This window comes from Thrips palmi, unplaced genomic scaffold (assembly GCF_012932325.1).
Source record: "Thrips palmi isolate BJ-2018 unplaced genomic scaffold, TpBJ-2018v1 HiC_scaffold_5, whole genome shotgun sequence".
Taxonomy (NCBI): domain Eukaryota; kingdom Metazoa; phylum Arthropoda; class Insecta; order Thysanoptera; family Thripidae; genus Thrips; species Thrips palmi.
This window is the reverse complement of record NW_023144632.1, coordinates 14,936,633-14,956,180: the sequence shown is the minus strand read 5'-3', so window position 1 is coordinate 14,956,180 and position 19,548 is coordinate 14,936,633. Positions and strand designations below refer to the sequence as shown.

Genomic DNA, 19,548 nt, shown 5'->3' with positions numbered 1-19,548 from the left:
GGGTCTGACTGAAAATAGACAAAAAAATGTGCTTAATTTTTCATAGCCTGCAAAAGAACACGTGCCTTCTCAGCCCGACAACGACGTGTTTTCGAACGCAATATGGCGACCATTTGTGTAAATCAAAAGTTCGAACTGTATTGAAGTTTGTCTGAATCAACTTATAATGCGTAACAGTGTAGCTGAGAGAATGTCTGATTGACAGCAAAATTATTTTTTGCGTCCCGATTGGCTTTGTTTGGTGTTTCTTGCTGAAAAGTCAGTCAGAAGTGTCATATTGGTTCATAGAGCCGCCTTTGTTTTTGTTTCGCTGTCGAACTGAACCAGCACGACCAGCAGCGATTCTTTAAATGAAGTGTTGTTTTCATGCGAATCAAGTTCATGAACTCAATCGGCAACAACTTTGGAGTGCCGGGTTTGTGCATTGCTGTTCTGATCTTCTGACGCGCAGTGATACTTTCAAGACCACCTTTCCTCTTGTCCCAAGCAACATCTTTTGTTGTTTTCCATCTCATCTCTAGCCAGGGAAGATCTCCTGGAATGTCCTGGGATGAAGATGCTGAGTAATATTTGAAAATGGGAAAATCCTTGCTCGTGGATGTTGTCTTGCCTTCGTTTCACAATAGCTGAAAGCAGTACCAAAAATGTGATGCGCTGCACTTGTTGGTAACGGAAGGGTCCAATCTCCCTTCCGTGAGTCCCTTCTGATTATTTTGATTGAGGCACATACAGCAGAAGTGCCTCCGCTGTTTGATGGCAAGAGGAAAGAAACATTCAAAAAAGCAACAAAATGCGTCGAGTCAAGTTGAAAGAAAAGGGTTAGGTCCCAAACACCATCAACATGTAAAAGCAGCTGTCAAAATGCAGGACAAACCTGCGGGTAGTGCTGCTGTGAGAACCCCAAAAGGTGAATTGCTTCTCGTATGTCCGTTTTGTGTGATACGAATTGTTAGCGTGGGTCTTACCTGTGTCAGCTTGCTGCCACTGTGGGACAAAGACCTTGCCATAGTACCACACCATTCATAACATTGTCCGTGTCGTTCCTTGTTACAGCCAATGGCGTTAAACATCAGCCTAATATGTCATCTGGGCTCTCTTCAGCCTGCTCCAGTCTTGCATTTAATGGACTTGATTCTGCAAAGATCAATCAACAAACTTCAGAAGATTTCAAACGTTGTGAAGAAAGCCATCCCAGCACAGACCAGTGCGACCCTGATTCTGATGGGGAAAATGGTGGCAGCTCAACACTTACCAATGGCTGTGGCATGCACAGCTCTAAAACTATGTGTGATTATTGCTCATTAAATTTTAAGAGTGAATCAGAGTTAAATGTTCATTGTAAATCTGAGGCCCATCAAATTGTTGTAATGTCAGATGGTGGAAGAGAATGGGAGTAAGTGCTATAGCATGTAATTCTAAATTTAGTCTTATATAATTAGATTCATGTATTTTAATGTGGTCCTGCTCTTGCCTTCAAGGTATCGTCCACCTCCTCGAGGGGTAATGGCTGAAGGGTATTCACTGTGTGAGAATTGGGATAAGACATGCAAATATGGAACACAATGTGTTGAGGCTCACAGTGCAGAAGAATTGCAAGAATGGTGTGAAAGATTTGAGTACCGTCAAAAGAAAATCCAACAAGCAGAACAGGAGAATCTCCTTGGAAAATCTTACACTGAACATTTGCTTGAAAAGTAAGTTCAGTTTGACACTTCACATTGAGTTTGATCCTTATGTACTGCCTACCTGTATTTATTTTGTATTTCCTCCCAGGTGGACATCAAATCCAGACAATTTTCTTAAAGAGAATGTTGATTATGCTGAAGATTGTGTTTCTGAGAATCAGTTGACAACAACTGTCTCTAAAGATAGTAAAACAGATTGGACCTTCCTTGTGAAGACGTCAAAAATACTGAAAGCTGTTGTCTTCTTGCAGTTCCCAGATAGGCATCGCTTTTCAATCAAGTTAGTTCTAATCATAATTAAAATTAATTGTAATCTCGCACTCTGATCTGTTCATAATTTTGGCATATTTTTTAGGTGTGTCAAAAGTGTTGTGGGAGGAGAAACTGCAGACTGGTCCCAAGAGGATTGTCAAGAATGGATTTTGCCAGAAACAAATGGCAGATCTATTGAAAATCTCCAAAACAATAACCCTGATTTTGAATACAAACATTCTGTGTGTGTAGAATTTTCTTCTGACATTTATGGAACATTCCGTCAGACCGTTGCTTTCGATTTTGGAGTTGAGCCATTACTGGTAAAGCATTTATGTGTTGATGTAAGACCTGCCTCATTTGCATCTAATGTTGATGAGCTTAAAAAGGTAAGTCCTAAAACTCTCCATCATCTTGCATCCAACCTGCATTTTCTCTTCAACCAAACTTATTCTGTTGTGGTGCGGTTTCAGGAGCTCTTTCTAGAGGAGAGATGGGATGAAAACAACGCAGAGATAATGAAGTTCTCTTGTTCTGACGAGGCCTATTCTGCCTACTCCTCAAATGGGTCAGAAGACTTGCTTCGATTATACCCTACTCCTACGCCATCAACTTTTACCCTTACTCAGTCAACTGTGTCAGAGCGGACAATCACAAAAAACAATTACTCCTCAAGGATGCACGAATTATTGGGTGTTGAGGAAATGGCACGATATCAACAGGTATAGCTGTAATCTTGATCTGTTTTAAAGTCTTTCATCTTGCATATTTATTTTGCTAGATTATGATATAAACTTAATGTTATTACAGGTGGCTCGCTTCAATGTTCGTGCTAAGTTGAATGTTACCAAGTCATATCTTTTAGCCCCTGCTGGCACCACTCATAGCACTGCGAAATATGCACAGAATGATCAACTCTATGCAGTGATGCAACTCACTCAGGCAATCTCGGAGGACACAGCAGCAGGCCGCCTCATCCTCAACAATTGTACCAGTGTCCTTTTATGTGCAGCCGGTACTGTTTAGTCAATATTTTCTTGCAACCTTCACCACTATCTAATTTTTACCCAAAGGTGATCTTGATTGAGCAATTTAATTCTTCAGGGAAATCTTCAAAGCTGTCAGAGGAAGATTCTGTTACAAAGGATCCTGTCAAACGGAAGGTCTTTGAAGCTCTCATCGAAGACAAAGGGAAAAATGTCATTTATTTAAAGTTGTCTTCAGAAGCTGTGAAAGAATACAACATTGTTGGTGGAAAGGTTTTCCATGCTGAAGTGCAATTTCAGTTGAATCGCTTACAATATTGTGAATGGCACCATGCTGTGGACAGTATTGACGACTACAAAATTCTTTTCCCTGAAACATTTTTGGAACCCAACATTCCCTGGAGTCCTCAAAGGTATATTACAATTTTGAATAGCATCAGTGAATTCCTTTTTACTCAATATGTACTTGTTGATAAAAAGTTTGGTACTTATGTTTCAGGCAATGGAAAGAAATTAAGGAAACTAAATTAAATGTCAAGCAAAAGGAAGCTATAGTTGCCATTACAACACCCTTAAGTGTTCAACTTCCTCCTGTTCTCATTATTGGTTAGATGATCCGTTCAATGGAAGATAATGTTCAAAAAATGTATTTGTCTCGTTTGTACTAAATCCTGGTGCTTTCTTTTAGGTCCTTTTGGCACTGGCAAGACCTACACCTTAGCTCAGGCACTAAAACAGCTGCTTGCTGTGCCTGATTCTCGTGTTCTTGTCTGCACTCACTCCAACTCGGCGGCCGACATTTATATCAATGACTACCTCCATCCCTACGTGCTTAGCGGCTATGAAGCCGCCCGCCCTCTTCGCATATACTATCACAAGCGCTGGGTCACTACTGTACATCCAACAGTGCAAAAGGTTTGATATTTTTAAGTGCAAACATTCTTGCGCTGTAAATTTTTCTTAATTTTTCTTACTTGACTCTTATATTGGTTGTGTGTATTTTTTTAGTACTGCTTGATCAAAACTGGTGTTGATGGAACAAGGCGATTTCAACTTCCAACAGCAGAAGACATAATGAAACACAGAGTTGTAGTTGTTACCTTGAACATGTCAATGGTTTTATCTACTTTGGGCCTCAAGAAAGGTAACTTGGCGATTTATCTAATGATATAGACTTGGTGATTTTATAAAAATATCCATACAAAGTTGTGTGAAATAACTATTTTCTCTTTGATCTCTCAGGATTTTTCACTCACATTTTCCTGGATGAAGCTGCCCAGGCTATGGAATGTGAAGCAATAATGCCTCTTGCTGTAGCAGGAGAGAGAACTCGTATTGTACTGGCAGGAGATCACATGCAGCTAAATCCTGAACTATTTTCTCCTTTTGCTAAAGAGCGCAATCTACACATGTCATTGCTGGAGCGCTTATATGATCATTATCCTACTACTTTTCCATGCAAAATATTGCTCACAGAAAATTACAGAGCTCATGAAGCAATCATAAAGGTCTGCTTCCCCAGAATTTTTGAGATTGTTTTGTTGGTTCATGTGTCTCTCCAGCATTTTGATTGTGGCATTATATCTCACCTCTTACCCCTCTCCTCCTGCTTTTCTTTCTCAGTTCACTTCAGACCTGTTTTATGATCAAAAGCTGGTGTGCAGTGGACGACAACCGGGTCATCCCAAATTTCACCCTCTGACGTTTTTCGCATGCAGAGGTGAAGATGTTCAGGAAACTAACTCAACTGGTCATTACAACTTGGCTGAGGTATGCTTTGTCGCTAAATTGTATTCATTTTTATGGTTTGCTTTCCTAATTAATAATATCTTGGTATGTTAGGTTTATGAAATAGCTGAAAGAGTCATAGAACTGAGGAAATGTTGGCCTCCAGAATGGGGTGACCTCAATGATCAGAGTATAGGAATAATGACACCGTATGCTGATCAAGTATTTCGAATTCGATGTGAATTGAGAAGGAAGAATCTTGGTGGCGTATCAGTTGAACGTGTTTTAAATGTGCAAGGTTTGTGATTGAAGATATATCCTATCCTTGGAGTATTCATAATCATGCTCATCTATTAAAGGCATTCATTCATGCAGGTAAACAATTTCGTGCCATATTCATAAGCACTGTTAGAACTCGAAAAACTTGTGACACTCGTATCAAAAGTAACGGCAGTGAAGAAAGTGAATATGGGTTTCTTTCCAATTCCAAGTTGTTAAACACTGCTATTACAAGAGCACAGTCATTGGTCGCTGTTGTGGGAGACCCCATTGCATTATGCTCTCTGGGACGATGCAGGTTTGTGTTTTTTGTTTTTGTCAGATGACAATTTAATATACTTTGTGTTAAAATTTCTATTGTATCCACAGGAAAGTTTGGGAGCGCTACATTCAGTCTTGTGATGAAAAAAATAGTTTGTTTGGAATGCCTTGGTCTACAATTCAAGCTCATTTAGATGGTGTTGAATTTAAAACAAGCTATGTGTTAAACCCTCTTGCACCAGAATTTATACCTAGGGCAAAATCTAATCTGTATAACAACTCTGGTATGTAACCATAGTAATGTATTATTCAATATGTCAATTTCTCCCCCATATGTCTTCCATTGAGAGCTTTGTGTTGCAGGGAATGAATCCTTGGTGTTAAATGGGTACCACTCCCACTTGGCATTTTTTGACCAGTCTGTACCTGGGTCTGGGCAAAGCCAACCCCCATTCCCATACCCACAGCAGTGGTCTGGACCTCGACATAGGTCTGGTCAGGGACCTGGGGTGAGGCCCTTGCCTGCCCCTGTGCCTGCTGCCGCTGCTCCTGTGACTGCACCTAAAGCTGCACCTCCACCTGGGCTCTCACCTGGTTCTGGTGTTGGACCTGGATCTGGATCTGGACAGCAACCACATGTTGATGGTCAATTTTACCCGAACATGTATCGAGTTCCTCGTGTACACAACACCCCTCCTCCCCAACCACAGCTCTTTGGGGCGTTCCCAGCGCCCCCTCCCCAAGCACAAAAATGGGGTGTGCCACCTGATTCCCCCCACCGTTCAGCAATGCAGCAAGCATACCTAGTTGGCACTTGCAGGTTTCAGTCTTCACCTGAAGGCATTCAACCCAGTGCTCCTTTAGGTGCTCCTCGTGGCCCTATGCACGTTGTTTCCCAGGCTGCAAATCCGTGGCCGGGAACTGGCCACCAGGCCAGCCAGCAGGCCAGCCACCAGGGCAGCCCTGTTGCTCACGTTGCTCCACCTGGTTTAGCAGCCAATGCCAACTCCAAGGGCTTTGAAATCGCTGCCCTTGAAAACAAATTGCTGATGCAGGGTGGTGTTGATATTCCAAGTGGTGAATTCACTGGAAATAACTCAGGCAAACTTAATGGAATTGTATTGGATTCTGCTGTGCAAGCATTTGACACAAGCAATAGTATTCAACATATCGAGGTAAAAAAATCTTCCCTTCCTATGTTGACATTCATACCTGTTACCCATCATTACTTAATATTAAATTTATTTTTATCTTACAGTCCTACTCAGCGCAAGTTGCACAGTCTCTGCAACAACCTCCACAACAGATTATACCACAATCTGTCAATCCCACCTTCTTCTCAAACAGGCAGACCCCATACCAGTTGCAGTTTGCCCAAGAGCAGACCTTGCTTCAGCAGCTGTCTCAACAGCATCAACCACCAGGAAATCAGAGACCTGTTCAGCAACAGCAACCCGTACCCAATCAACCAGTAATGGCCACTGGACCGTTTCTGGCTATTGTTCAAAATCCTCTAAATCATCCTGTAACATTAAATGGTGCACAAATCCAACAGCAGCAGCAGTTGCAACAGCATCAACTGCAACAACAACAACACCATCAGCAGCAATTGCAACAACTTCAGCAACTTCAACAGCAGCGACAACAAATGAATCACCAGCTGCTTCATCAACATGAGCAGCAGCTGCAGAACCAATTGATGCAGGTGCAGCCAATATCTGAAGCATTTGTTCATGAGCAAAGGCTGAGAGAAGTTGAGAACCAGCTAAGACTGCAGCAAGAACAGCACCGCCAACAGCAACTACAGTTGGCAATTCTACAGGAGCGTAGGAAACTGTTACTCGGCCATATCCTGACACCTCTAGTAAACTGCAAACCTGAATGGAATAAACTTATTCCCAGAGGAGTCAACTTGCTTGATATGGTGGACAACAAAAGCCAACAGGAAGAGTGGTTTAATCACTTGATTCGACACGGTCAATCTGAAGTAGCAAAGATGTAAGTTGTTCCTCTAGTTTCACTAATGCATGCACAATTACACATACACACAAAAACCTCTTACAAGTCTTCTCTTTGGTTCTAGGTTTGCAGAATTCATGGTGTTGTGTGTCAGAGCAATCACAGCCACAAGTTCCGATCTAAGGCAACCCTCACCCAGTCCTCTTTTAAACAAAATTCAAACACCTGACCAAAATATTAAAATGACTGTGAATTCAGCAGAGGCAAGTTTTAAGAATATACTATTAAGGATATGCTATTTACTGTATAAAACTGTACCTCTTCATTTATAACAATGCAATTATTAAGACTCATCTTTTACAAAATAAAAATATTTGTTTTCAGAGTTTGAAGGCAACTTCCTTACTATCAAGTTCAAGCAACCACCTTGAGCCCTTAACTACATTGGTCCCAGAGGATGATAAAACCAATGTTGTATCAGGAAAGGGGACTGATGAACTAGTAATTATGATGAAGGACTTGGACCCTAAATACATGTTAGGTAGGTATTTTCAAAACCTCAACAACCATAAAAGTGTGTAACAATCAGGGAAAAATAGGAATAATTTTAAATTGCTTTGGTTTTAGGAAGCGACGCATTATTAAATGGTGGAAAATCTGTGTGGGCTATTGCACAAGATGAGTTAGAACGCTGCAATCGCAATGGTGTAAGATTGAAAGCAGGAAATGCAGCCATGCAGAAGTCTCTCCAGAAATCCGACACATTTGACAGTGATGATTCAGGTGATGAGCTGCTTTCATCAATCAATAGACAACTCAACCTACAACAATCAGTGGATGACTGAGCGTATGAATCCTTACCAACGTTGGTTAGTTGTTTATTTGTGTATAGGATGTTAACTCCTTTGGTAGAAGTTGATCTTTGGAAACCTTCTATTTATTTTCCTTTTGATTCTGTTTGTTTAGTTTTTAACTGTAGCTCAGGCAACTTTCAAAATATTAAGAAATTCACCTTTGGGAACCAAAGATAAATGTATTTAATTGTGCTTATGTGTCAAATCAGGAAAACTTGCAATAAAAACTCCCAGTTTCGCCAAAAAAAAAGTTTAAAAATATTGAAAAATTCTTATTATAAATATGGGTAAGAAACATTTTGATGCACAAGCGATATGTTGATGTGACCATATCCTAGAGGGATCATTTCTTGCTTGTTCTTGAGTTCTGTCCCAATTAAAATTGTACTTACAGAGAAGTGCGGCTTTGGGCCCTCTGCTTCTCTGGAACTCTAGCATGTGCATATCAAATGTACTACGCCTACTATGTAAATATTTAGATTCTGGGAGACTTATAACTAGTATTAGCACTAGTTTTGATGTAAGAGAAGTCTTATTTTTTATCATGTATTGGAGGCTTCTCTTAATTAGATGAGTCCCTATTTTCCTTTCTGAGTATATAAAAATACCTTTATCAACTTATAAGTTCAATTTTTAATTGGATGATGCTTCCTATTTAACAAATCCCATATAGCAAAGATGGCGGTGCGGCATTTTTTTTTGTTCTCTTATGAGAACTCAAGCGACTGCTTACTGGCAAAACATATTTTAAAGCATTGTGTACAAACTTAGGGAGTTAGGTTTATTTTGTTTTTTTCTTCTTACGAAATTAATTATGAGTGCAATGCGTATGAATATAGAATGTTGATGATTTTGATCCTGCATATGAATATAGAACGTTGACGATTTTGATATTGCATATGAATATAGAACGTCAATGATTTTAATCCTATCTAATTTAACTGTGCAGTGGCATTTATTTTCTTAGTTTGACCTTAACTTGGCATGACTGTGACTGTTAATTGAATTGCATATCCTCTATTGACTGTAACTTCACAGTAGAAGTTTATTATGAGTTTAATGTATGAAAAATGGTCATCAATTCGAAGTTCCATGATTTAGATTGCATTACATTTAAATGTCATCTTTTTAAACGTGCCACCCAATGCATTTTGAAATAGAGCCTGGCTAGTGTTCATCATCGTCTATACATATTCCATTGATTCTTCCGAACAATGTGATTGCTCTTGCATTTGTTTAAACAATTCCACTTTGTAGAAAAGCGTAAAAAGAAGAAAAAAAAAGGAAAAGTGCAAAGCAGAAATATGAGATGTATTTGAAAGTTTTGCGGCAAATGAAATGTGTTCGATAACATTTATCTCCATTGAAGTATGTCAATCTCAATGTGAATTTTTGTGAGATTGGTAAGATTGATTTTCAGTACACAAAGTTGAATTCTATTTTCCTTGAATTACTTATTACTAAAAATTTGGCATCTCTGTAGTGTCTTTGTTGTTCGCTATTGCTTTTGATGTACTATAATGTAACTGATTTACTTCTCTATATTTAAAAATAACATTTTCTAAACAACAGGCCCATTGTATCAACTTGAGTTTAAAGAAATGAAGTTCTTTAGAAATTTATGTTAGCTTTCACCGAAAGGTATCTTAATGCTCATATTTTGACAAGTGTTAAAATGAGAGTTCGGGCAAAAGTTATGATCTCAGTTTTAAAATTTTTGATGGAACCTGCTAGATTTTATACAGGTTGGCTGTGATAGCTAAGCTGAGGCTCGGGGGCCGCGTTTTATTTTGGGCTTGTCCTTAAGAAGTATATTATTATTATACTGTATCTATCAGTTTATCTTAACTTCCTGAGATTTTGAATTGCTTTCTGTGAAGACTGTTAAGGAAAGATAGTCTCAAATTTACATGGTTGTTGCTGTGTTTAAGTTAAAAATGTGTCCCCCGATGATGTTGCACCATCTATTGATTCAACATTCCCTGCACCCCTCTGCTTATGTTCATGCTCATATCCTTTACCCTGTGCTGGTTCGATGATGAATGATAATTGTGTGCGACATTTTTCATCCACTGGGGACACTGAACTTTAACTGTAACATATAATATAACAATGTAATCATCTGCCTATTAGGCAGACTAACTATGCTTTGAGTAGAGAGTTCTTTGTCAACTTAGTGTCTCTTTGTGTAAAATGTTCAATCAAACGTTTGAACCAGCTCTTGTTCTCTTTGTTTATTTGTTTTGTTCTTGTTGTATCTATATTTGTACTTGTACTCCTGGGTGAGGTGGTAAGCTGCCTGGTCTTCTTTAAAGTTGACCTTCACCCCTCCCTTTCTCGTACAGTTCAAGTGGCCATTTTATGACATGATGTGTAACATATTGTAGTTCTCTTGGAGATATGAAAGATTAATTTATCAAAGTCATTTCATAACATAACCCTAAATGTGGTCTGTAGGGCTGCACTTCCATTTGCTGTTATTGACTGCTTATTTTGCTGTTAGTGTAATGTGATGAACATACTTTAGGGGTTGTACTTAAGTTTTAAAGCAAGTAGGAATGATCTGATGGATAGAATTAATTTATTTACAATACCAATGCACACATCTGTGAGTAGTTTTGTGTGGTTGGCTGATTGTTTATCTTAAGGACTGATAATTAGTGTCATTTTAGGAGGAGTTTCATGAAAGCTGAATTTGAAATCTGGTGTTCTACATCGCTTTTTTAGCAATGTTATTTGGTTATTATTTTAAGTAACAAATAAGTGAAGCCGTGTATTTGGAACATGCATGCCTAGTCAAAATCAAATAATTAATGTATCTTTTGTATCTAAAACAAAGAAAAAAAATATGAGAAAAAGTTATGACTTTTAGATGCATTTTGATGAGGTAGTATGTCACCTTACTATACTTCTTGTAAATAAATAAAGGGTTCTTGAGTCATTCTTTCTGTTGACAGGAGGATATTGTACAATATAATCTGGCGTACAGCTGCAAATGTTCAGATTGTCGTCATTGTATAGTTTTGTTAGGTACCACTGTATTGATTTGCAAGATGATGTATGAAACTGTACTAAATAGGACAATTCAATTGATTTGACCCTTTGCTGAGATATATTTTTTAGATTTTATTTTTATTTACGTTTATCAACTGTCCAAACTAATGAACTTCAATTATGGATTGTTACTTTTTCATCAGGACACCCTGATTTCAACATGCTGCATCAATTATTTAGTAGTCTCTGTTGCAATTTTTTTCTACATTTTTTCTACATTTTCTCACAGTCTTTAATTATTTTTCCTGTTTTGAGATAGGAGGTCTGATATAACTGTATAACTTCTGCATACAAGTGGATAAGTTCAATCTGGGCCTGTAATTATCATTTTGTCTTTGATAATTTTCTTGGATGAAGTTAATCTCATAAAATTTTATATCCATTTATGACATGGCCATTTTGTTGCCTGGACTTGGAATTTTTCCTAGGACACACCAATGAATGTATATATAATTATACACTCAAATTTTGCTTGAACTACCTATTTTATTGTTAATAAAGAGGGATCCGTCATTTTGTTTACTTTTGGACTTTTTGCTCATTTATTCAATCCTACCAAGAAAGACAAAACCAATCAAAAGTGACAGCTTCAAACATATGTGAGTTTGTGCTTGTAATGCTGGCACGAGTTTCAACCTTTGCAAATCAATTGCACTCAAGACTGCAAGCGCTGCAAGCATGGAGACACACTGTGCCCCGAGTCGTACTTTGGGGGAAGCGCCGCGTGCGCCTAGGAACCGGTGGAGCAGGACCAAGGAGGACAGCAGTAGAGTCCTAGACCCACACAACCAACCACTCACAACAGGAACGCACGGCGATTTCTCATTGTGCACGGTGAGGCCAATGGCCAATGTGAATGTGGGTGTGCGGCGTGCAGAGGCTTGGGGTGGGGGGAGGAGGGGGAGGTGGTCGTGCTTGATGAGCACCCCATTCACCCTTCATCACAATCACACAGTCTGCCACAGCTATGGCTGCAACTTTTCAGCAGTTCGACCCACCGAGCTCAGCCAGCTCGGACAGGTACGTGGTTGACGCTGTGCGGTTTGCTTCCTGGTTGATCCGGCGGGTCCGTGTCATTGATTTCGAATGCGAGGCGAGGGTGCCCTCGCATCGCGCATCGCAGTGCCACGGGGGAGCGTGCTGCGCCATGCTTTCTGCTCGGCCGTCGGCTGGGCCTCGTCCGTCCGGTCGAAACTCGCTCTCTCTCTCTCTCTCTCGAGACTAAACGCACTTTGCAGCGACAACGACAACGGCATGCTGGCCCTGCCGCGTCGCGACCATTTACTGCCAGGCTCACGTCCTGGAATGATCCCTCCATCGCCCGTAACTGCCAACTCGTCCTGTCCCGGATGGACCATTGCCGGAGCAGACGGCCGCGGCCGCGATGTTTGTTTACTTCGCTCGCCTCGTCTCGTCTCGTCTCGTCCTTATCTGCTCGTATTCGTGTCCCGCTCTGCGGCCTGCCAATTTGCTGATGGCTTTCATTGCCACTAGCAATAAGCGCCGTGTAGCAGGCATCAATGTAAATGACTTGTCACATCACTTCTTGTACAGTGTGGTGGGTGCTTTCAGAGGGCCTACTGTACGCTGTTCCTAACATTTGTTTTCTCGTCCCAGCGAACGATGTGAAGATGACAGAGTGTTCCCGTCGGGCGTGGAGTGTGACGAGGACGGCGATGTCGTTGACATGTATGGGGTGCCGCAGTCTCCTCCACCCCACTCACCTCGGCCACCATCAACTGGTGCGTTATAGAATTATTTTATTTTATTTTGTTCCTCTAATTCGGCTAATTTAAGTCAGAGTCTCCAGGTTTAAGGAAAATATTACAAAAATATCCGAGTTCCATGCTAATAAAGATATCTTTGTTTTGAAGGATCTCAGAAGTCCCCTCGTTCTCGGAGGCAGCGTACCACTTCCCTCTCTCAATCGACAAAGAAGACATGCTCGGAGTCAATTTTAAGAAGTCACACTAGGACCATTTACACAGCGGGTCGACCTCCATGGTATGACTCAACAGGGCAGCAGGTTGAACCATTTGTTATTGGTAAGTTAAACATGTGATGTATTTTCACTAACCTTCATCTTCTGTAGGAAATAAAATAGGAACTCTTCACGACCAACATCACACTTGCTGTTCTAGGTATTTGTGGAGGCAGTGCATCAGGAAAAACAACAGTTGCTGAGAAGATTATTGAGTCTTTGGATGTACCTTGGGTCACTCTTCTCAGTATGGACTCCTTTTACAAGGTCTAAAATTCCTTCATTTCAGTCTTAATACGTTGCTACAAGTTGAAGAAGAGCCAGCACTCAAAACAAAAGAGTGTCGTAAAAACACCGCTGAAACCAGACGAAATGGGAACTAGGAAGACTTACAAACAACATGGCAATGAATTAATCTAACTGGGCACAATGGCAACAGATTAAGAAAATCTCCTGAAGTGTCCTTGAGGACACTTCTGCTCTGTCGTAGGGCTGGAGAATGAACGGTTAAAAATAAAATTACAATAGTCATGCCAGTAATCTTTAAACATGTGGCTATAGTCAGTACCAAAATAAGAATTTTTCAAATCTTTTGGGTCTCTCCTTGACAATATATTTTGAACTCAATTGCTGTCTTATTGATTCCTACTATTTGTTTCCATATTTACATTTATGTCTTCCATTGCAGGTCTTAAATGAAAAACAACATGACCTAGCTGCCAAGAATGAATATAATTTTGATCACCCAGATGCTTTTGATTTTGAGTTATTAGCTGAAACTCTTCAGAAGCTTAAGGAGGGTAAAAAAGTTGAGGTCCCTATTTACAACTTTGTTACTCACTCAAGGGAAAATCGAACGGTTAGTATTTTGTAAAACATCCCTCTTTTTCTTGTGAATATTGTCTTAGTTTCAAGTCAAAATCTTATTTCCAGAAAACTATGTATGGAGCTAATGTTATTATTTTTGAAGGGATTTTAACGTTCTATAATGCAGAAGTTACAAAGGTATGTATGAGTCCAATCACAATTTTTTTGTTGTAATTTGGGTGCCGATATTTAATTTCTGATTTACTTTTCTTGGTCTTGTTAGATGCTAGATATGAAGCTATTTGTTGACACTGATGCTGATGTAAGGCTGGCTCGTAGATTGCGCAGAGATATATCTCAAAGAGGCCGAGACTTAGATGGAGTTTTAAAGCAATATTGCAACATGGTTAAACCAGCATTTTTGCATTACATTGCACCTTCAATGGTTCACGCTGATATAATTGTTCCAAGAGGAGGGGACAATACTGTGGCCATTGAGCTTATAGTCCATCATGTGCATACACAACTGCTGAAGGTAAATCCTCTTGAAGCATGCCTGTTAAGCGATGCTTAGGACTCTACACATTCTTCTGCCTTTTTATTTTCTCAGAGAGGTTTTAAATTGAGAGAGAAGCTTGCACACTCGTATATTGGCCAACCTTTACCCGATTCTATGCACTTGCTCCCATCTACTCCACAAATTTGTGGCTTGCATACCCTCATACGCAACAAGGACACTCCCAGAGATGAATTTATATTCTATTCTAAGAGGCTGATTCGTCTTGTAATTGAGTATGCATTGTCCTTACTTCCATTCAAGGTAATGTATTCTATATGTGTACCAAGTAATTTTCCAGACACATTATTATTGATGAAGAAAATAACCAAGTAAACCGTCTCCACTTTTATATCAGGAAGTTGTTGTTGAAACACCCCAGGGTGTTATTTATGAGGGCAAAAGGTGTGCCAGTGAGAAGATATGTGGTGTATCGATATTACGGGCAGGAGAAACCATGGAGCAAGCTGTGTGTGATGTCTGCAAGGATATTCGCATTGGAAAGATTCTCATTCAAACCAATTTTGATACGGGTGAACCTGAGGTAAACATGTACCTTGGAATATGATCAAAGCTTATAAAAGCAACTTAGTTTGTCTTTAATGTAATTTAAACATAATTATTTTTTTTAAAAATTGCAGCTTTATTACTTGAGGCTTCCTAAAGATATTAAAGACTACAAAGTTGTTTTGATGGATGCAACTGTGGCAACTGGTGCAGCTGCAATGATGGCCATTCGAGTCTTGCTCGACCATGAGGTTCTTGAACAGAATATTCTCGTTGTCTCATTACTTATGGCTGAATCTGGTAAGAAACCAATTAAAATTTTGGACAAAGTGCTTTTTAGTTGGCATTTTAATGGAATTTATTTTTCTGTTTCAGGTGTTCACTCCATTGCATATGCTTTCCCAAAAGTTCAAATTGTGACCTCAGCATTAGATAAAGAAATTAATGAAAAGTTTTATGTATTGCCTGGCATAGGTAATTTTGGAGATAGATATTTCGGAACTGAGCCTTCTGATGAATGTTGAATTGAAGGCAAAATATTACGTGCTAATTTGGAAGTTAGGCTTTCTGAACATCTCAAACTTAGTGCTATGGATGTGTGCTGATGCTCGATTGACTACCACACAATTTGTATGCAATGACAGGTCTGAAGGTTATTTAAGGTGATTTGAAACATGAGTAATACTCTGGTCATTACCTAGATTGAATATTTTTATACCTGATGGCTTATCAAATTTATATGGGTCCAATGTTTTTACTGTCCTTTTTTCTCTCTTTTTCTTTCCTTTCTTTTTTGCCGTGGGTGCTAAGTAACAGCCAGATTTTGCAGGCTGACAGGTATAATTATCAAGCTATCATTTCAAATATTGTTTTGAATGTGTTCCTTTTATTATTACCTCTATGTTCCTATGAGTACATGCTATCTTGTGTACACACTTTAACATGCAATGTGTTAGTTTTGATTTTGACTCTATTGTTGGTGTGGTATCCGTCTTAATTTAAGAAAAAACAAAACAAAAAAAAAAGCTAGTAATGAAGTGGCTTAGACAATGCTAGTCTTTCTGTTGTGCCCATTTGTTACAGTTGCCAATTATGTTTGGTATCTGACTTAAAACTATAAAAAGGGATAGCTCCACCTCAAGTAAATTAATTTGGACAGAGCAGTGGGTTATAAGGCTCAGTTTGGTTCATCAGTTGCATATTCTTGTGTTTATTCAACAGAAAGTATTATAGAACTCTTTAGGTTTGTATTTGTAGAATGCTCTCGATTTTATTTAGTTCTTGAGTTTTTGTGAAGTTAATATTTATGCAGATGATTTTTAAAATGATAAGTATTGAACGCTATGTATTTGTTTTTGTCTGTGCTTTGATTGTGATCATCTAAAGCCAGAAGCTAAATGGACTTCCCAGTGAAATTCGCCCAGTCAAAAAATTTCTTTACTGTATAGGTTTTTTTATTATGATGGGTTTTCTTTATGACTTACTGTATTAGTATCTTTCCCTGCAGTTAGCCAATTTTCTCTAAATGTGATGTTTTCTCCTGTGTTGTTTCTGAAACCAGTCATAGGACATTGTTATGATGTCCGTGTTAATGATTTGTATTTATTGAACTTAAGAATGAACTTAAGATGTGAAGGTGATTGTTGTTTTTAAATTATTTGTTTGAATCAAAACATTAAATTTCTATTTGTATTTGTTCGTACAATATTCTTTTGTTATTTTAATGTGTAATGTTGTGAAATGAGATGATAAACAATGAATTAAAAAGCTAAGTGAGATGCTTCTTGCTTATCCATTTTGTCTGCTGGATGTGTCAAAGACTATTGTGCTCCTGGCATCTGTTTCTTAGCCATTCCATATAAATTTCAGGGTAAATCTAATCTGTCGTGGTTGGCTATTTTTGTTGGAAAAAAAAAACTAAGGCTTTGTCAGTGCTAATTAACGTTCTGAGCACCGTACTCCCAATACAGTAACCTTTTTCTAGCATAAAGCTGGAATCATTTAAACATGTGCCTGAGGCAACCAATCTTCTGCAATCTTCCACAAGCTCTTCACTGCACCAGAACTCGCTAGCGGCACGGGTGCAGTTATCTTTTGTCACCTTTGACACGCCACGCCGGGAAGATAGACCACCCTTTTGGCACCTCACAGGGAAGACGTGCACAAGGCCTAGATAGTTGAGTTAACCAATCTACTGGGAGTGGAGGAATCCTCTTCGTAAATGTCACTTGAAGTGCAGTCCTTGAAACCGAGGCGACACGACCTCGGGGGGAACACGAAAACAGAATAGCTTAGGTTGAGCGGACTTTGGATGGGTCTTCGCCTTCTTGGCTCAGCTTGAGTCCGCGAGAGGATGACTGGCACTGATACAACAACAACAGTTTGATTGACAATAACAAGACAGTTGAAGCGTTGAATCTTCAGTTCATTCTCACACTCCGAGGGGGTCCTTAATTTAGTAAGTGAGGTGCTAAGACATCCCATTATCTGCGTATAGTAATAAATTCATCTTAGTTCCATCATTTTTCACTTTGTGTGGTGCAAGTTCACCTCGAGCTGTTTATTCATAGACGCAGGGTTAAGTACGTCGCTATATTTGTTCCTTTGTTTGGTTTATCGTGCTTGAAAGAAATCTAGTGTTAAATTTCTATGTATAGCCAAACTTTAATCCCAAAATAAACAATTAGTTCAGGCACGCAGTGGAATAAAAGCATTAACCTGTTTGTGAGGTTACTGCCACAGTAATGACAGTTGAAATTTGTCTGAATTTGTTAGAAGAATATGCTTCTTGTTCGGAAGAAAAATGTAAAGTCTCGTGTCTAATTCCCTTGTCCTATTCTTCCAGCTGTCTCATTATGTTTCTATGGGACTGGATCACTGGCGTCCTTGGATACTTAGGTATTGTCATTTTTCACTTTTTGGAGCTGTGTTTGAAGAGCCATGTCACCTAAAAGTTATCTTTTATTTGCTTCCTTATGTTTAGGTCTTTACAGTAAGTCAGGGAAACTTCTCTTCCTTGGCCTTGACAATGCTGGTAAAACAACATTGTTGCACATGTTGAAAGACGACCGACTTGCACAACATGTACCTACACTTCACCCAAGTATGCTCAGTTTTCATTTTCACGTTTACCTGTGAACAGTTGATACTTGCGTTTCGTGGGTCTGATGAAGTTTCTTTCTTTCTTTGCTTCTAGCTTCTGAAGAATTATCCATAGGCAACATGAAATTTACCACATTTGATTTGGGAGGGCATCAACAAGGTATGTTCGTTTATATTAAGGATTCCAACCAATATTGGAATAGTGCCTAATGAGAAGTCCCAGCAAATATACCATTCATCAAATTTTGAGTTTTTATCTAGAAACTGTTTGTTTCCTTTCAGCTCGCCGAGTATGGCGTGACTATTTTCCAGCAGTTGATGCCATGGTTTTCTTGGTAGATGCATGTGACCGCTCTCGTTTAACAGAAAGCAAGGCAGAGTTGGATGCTCTCCTCACAGATGAGACTCTAGCTAACTGTCCAGTTCTTGTTCTTGGAAATAAGATTGACAGACCAGAAGCTTGCTCTGAGGAGGAACTTCGTGGCTTCTTTGGCCTTCATAGTACTACTGGCAAGGTAAGGCTACTGTGTCCCACGTGTATACTTTCCTGTGGTTGGTCTTGTAATAAGCAGTTCTGTGTTATTTTTATTCCAGGGCAAAATCCCCAGAGCAGAAATTCGAGGCCGACCGTTAGAACTGTTTATGTGCTCAGTTTTGAAACGCCAGGGATATGGAGAAGGTTTTCGTTGGCTTGCTCAATATATCAATTAAATACCGTATGAGCATGAAGGCAAGCAGATTGCTTTAAATTTTGTTCTACCCATGGGGAATCATGGGCTGTGTTCAATTTTGTGGGTTTGAAGGTAACTGCAAAAGGGCCTGTTTTTTCTCCATATAAGTGGCCAATTAATGTGTGTTTTTCTCCTACATTGAAAGATCTTTGAGTTGACTTGTGGTCTAAGTCAATGGTAGTGATGAGGACGTCTTTACTTCTTACTTGAAGTGATCAGCTCAGCAGTTTGATACAATAGTTTTAAGAGTGGAACTGATTGCCAACACCTTCCTGTACTTGATAAGTTGACTCCTTTTGGATTGGCTATCAAAATAATTGTCTGTGCTTTAGACTACAGATATGGTTGCAAGTCCACTGTTAGTTCTTAATTTGCCACAAGTCTTCATTTTGTGGTGTAGTATTTAGTAAACTATCAGCTTTCCTCAAGGAATAAGGTGCTGGCCTACATTGGGGTGTATAAAATGGCATTGCTCCAGAATTTTTGGGGGATTCCAGCCCTTTCAGATTAGAAATAAAAACCTTATGAAGTTGTGTCTTTATGTCTAAATTTCTTCTTTTTTTGAATTTCATATAAAACTGAGCAATTAATATTGCTCATTGCTTGTGGTAAATTGAGCTGATTGTAGACCAAATTGTATTTCACCCCACTAAATTAACTGTTTGTAATTCTGCAAGTACTTACTCTTTTTAAATTAATTTCTCCCCCCACTCTAGTCAACATAGGGTGATGATAATGTGTGTGATACTGGCTTATACCAATTTTCTTAGTAAAATTGCTTTCAAACAAGTAAATTGTTTTTTCTC

General features: G+C 39.2%; 3 protein-coding genes across 5 annotated transcripts; all 3 read left to right on the top strand.

The window, feature by feature from the left end:
* The first annotated feature begins 68 nt into the window (after nucleotides 1-68).
* On the top strand, nucleotides 69-11,588 carry LOC117650621 (probable helicase with zinc finger domain). The gene is made up of 21 exons (XM_034394173.1): nucleotides 69-907; nucleotides 1,054-1,393; nucleotides 1,479-1,694; nucleotides 1,774-1,965; nucleotides 2,041-2,326; nucleotides 2,411-2,659; nucleotides 2,748-2,952; nucleotides 3,042-3,336; nucleotides 3,423-3,529; nucleotides 3,612-3,838; nucleotides 3,932-4,067; nucleotides 4,166-4,431; nucleotides 4,547-4,693; nucleotides 4,766-4,949; nucleotides 5,027-5,228; nucleotides 5,300-5,475; nucleotides 5,555-6,366; nucleotides 6,450-7,189; nucleotides 7,275-7,413; nucleotides 7,535-7,691; nucleotides 7,778-11,588. The coding sequence occupies exons 1-21, from the start codon at nucleotides 754-756 to the stop codon at nucleotides 7,993-7,995; spliced, it is 5,448 nt and encodes a 1,815-aa protein (XP_034250064.1). The 5' UTR covers nucleotides 69-753; the 3' UTR covers nucleotides 7,996-11,588.
* A 359-nt stretch (nucleotides 11,589-11,947) lies between these two features.
* Nucleotides 11,948-16,713, top strand: LOC117650623 (uridine-cytidine kinase-like 1). 2 transcript variants are annotated; one of them, XM_034394175.1, is made up of 11 exons: nucleotides 11,948-12,078; nucleotides 12,676-12,800; nucleotides 12,933-13,103; nucleotides 13,200-13,306; nucleotides 13,728-13,898; nucleotides 13,973-14,044; nucleotides 14,130-14,381; nucleotides 14,457-14,666; nucleotides 14,761-14,946; nucleotides 15,044-15,209; nucleotides 15,285-16,713. In XM_034394175.1, the coding sequence occupies exons 1-11, from the start codon at nucleotides 12,026-12,028 to the stop codon at nucleotides 15,431-15,433; spliced, it is 1,662 nt and encodes a 553-aa protein (XP_034250066.1). In that variant the 5' UTR covers nucleotides 11,948-12,025; the 3' UTR covers nucleotides 15,434-16,713. The 2 variants fall into 2 exon arrangements, with proteins under 2 accessions (XP_034250066.1, XP_034250067.1); XM_034394176.1 differs by lacking the exon at nucleotides 11,948-12,078 and adding an exon at nucleotides 12,173-12,580.
* Nucleotides 16,714-17,115: 402 nt separating this feature from the next.
* On the top strand, nucleotides 17,116-19,536 carry LOC117650627 (GTP-binding protein SAR1b-like). 2 transcript variants are annotated; one of them, XM_034394182.1, is made up of 6 exons: nucleotides 17,116-17,367; nucleotides 17,755-17,807; nucleotides 17,893-18,012; nucleotides 18,106-18,171; nucleotides 18,294-18,526; nucleotides 18,606-19,536. In XM_034394182.1, the coding sequence occupies exons 2-6, from the start codon at nucleotides 17,765-17,767 to the stop codon at nucleotides 18,720-18,722; spliced, it is 579 nt and encodes a 192-aa protein (XP_034250073.1). In that variant the 5' UTR covers nucleotides 17,116-17,367; nucleotides 17,755-17,764; the 3' UTR covers nucleotides 18,723-19,536. The 2 variants fall into 2 exon arrangements, with proteins under 2 accessions (XP_034250073.1, XP_034250074.1); XM_034394183.1 differs by lacking the exon at nucleotides 17,116-17,367 and adding an exon at nucleotides 17,389-17,491.
* The last annotated feature ends 12 nt before the right edge of the window (nucleotides 19,537-19,548 follow it).

Excerpts from the sequence above, each read along its gene's own strand:
- LOC117650621 (XM_034394173.1), top strand. The coding sequence starts at position 754 with ATGGCAAGAGGAAAGAAACATTCAAAAAAGCAACAAAATGCGTCGAGT. Across the intron at positions 4,950-5,026 it reads ACGTGTTTTAAATGTGCAAG|GTAAACAATTTCGTGCCATA; the intron begins GTTTGTGATTGA and ends TCATTCATGCAG. Across the intron at positions 7,190-7,274 it reads CAATCTGAAGTAGCAAAGAT|GTTTGCAGAATTCATGGTGT; the intron begins GTAAGTTGTTCC and ends CTTTGGTTCTAG.
- LOC117650623 (XM_034394175.1), top strand. The coding sequence starts at position 12,026 with ATGGCTGCAACTTTTCAGCAGTTCGACCCACCGAGCTCAGCCAGCTCG. Across the intron at positions 14,382-14,456 it reads TGCATACACAACTGCTGAAG|AGAGGTTTTAAATTGAGAGA; the intron begins GTAAATCCTCTT and ends TTATTTTCTCAG. Across the intron at positions 15,210-15,284 it reads ATTACTTATGGCTGAATCTG|GTGTTCACTCCATTGCATAT; the intron begins GTAAGAAACCAA and ends TTTCTGTTTCAG.
- LOC117650627 (XM_034394182.1), top strand. The coding sequence starts at position 17,765 with ATGTTTCTATGGGACTGGATCACTGGCGTCCTTGGATACTTAG. Across the intron at positions 18,013-18,105 it reads TGTACCTACACTTCACCCAA|CTTCTGAAGAATTATCCATA; the intron begins GTATGCTCAGTT and ends CTTTGCTTCTAG. Across the intron at positions 18,527-18,605 it reads TTCATAGTACTACTGGCAAG|GGCAAAATCCCCAGAGCAGA; the intron begins GTAAGGCTACTG and ends TTTTTATTCCAG.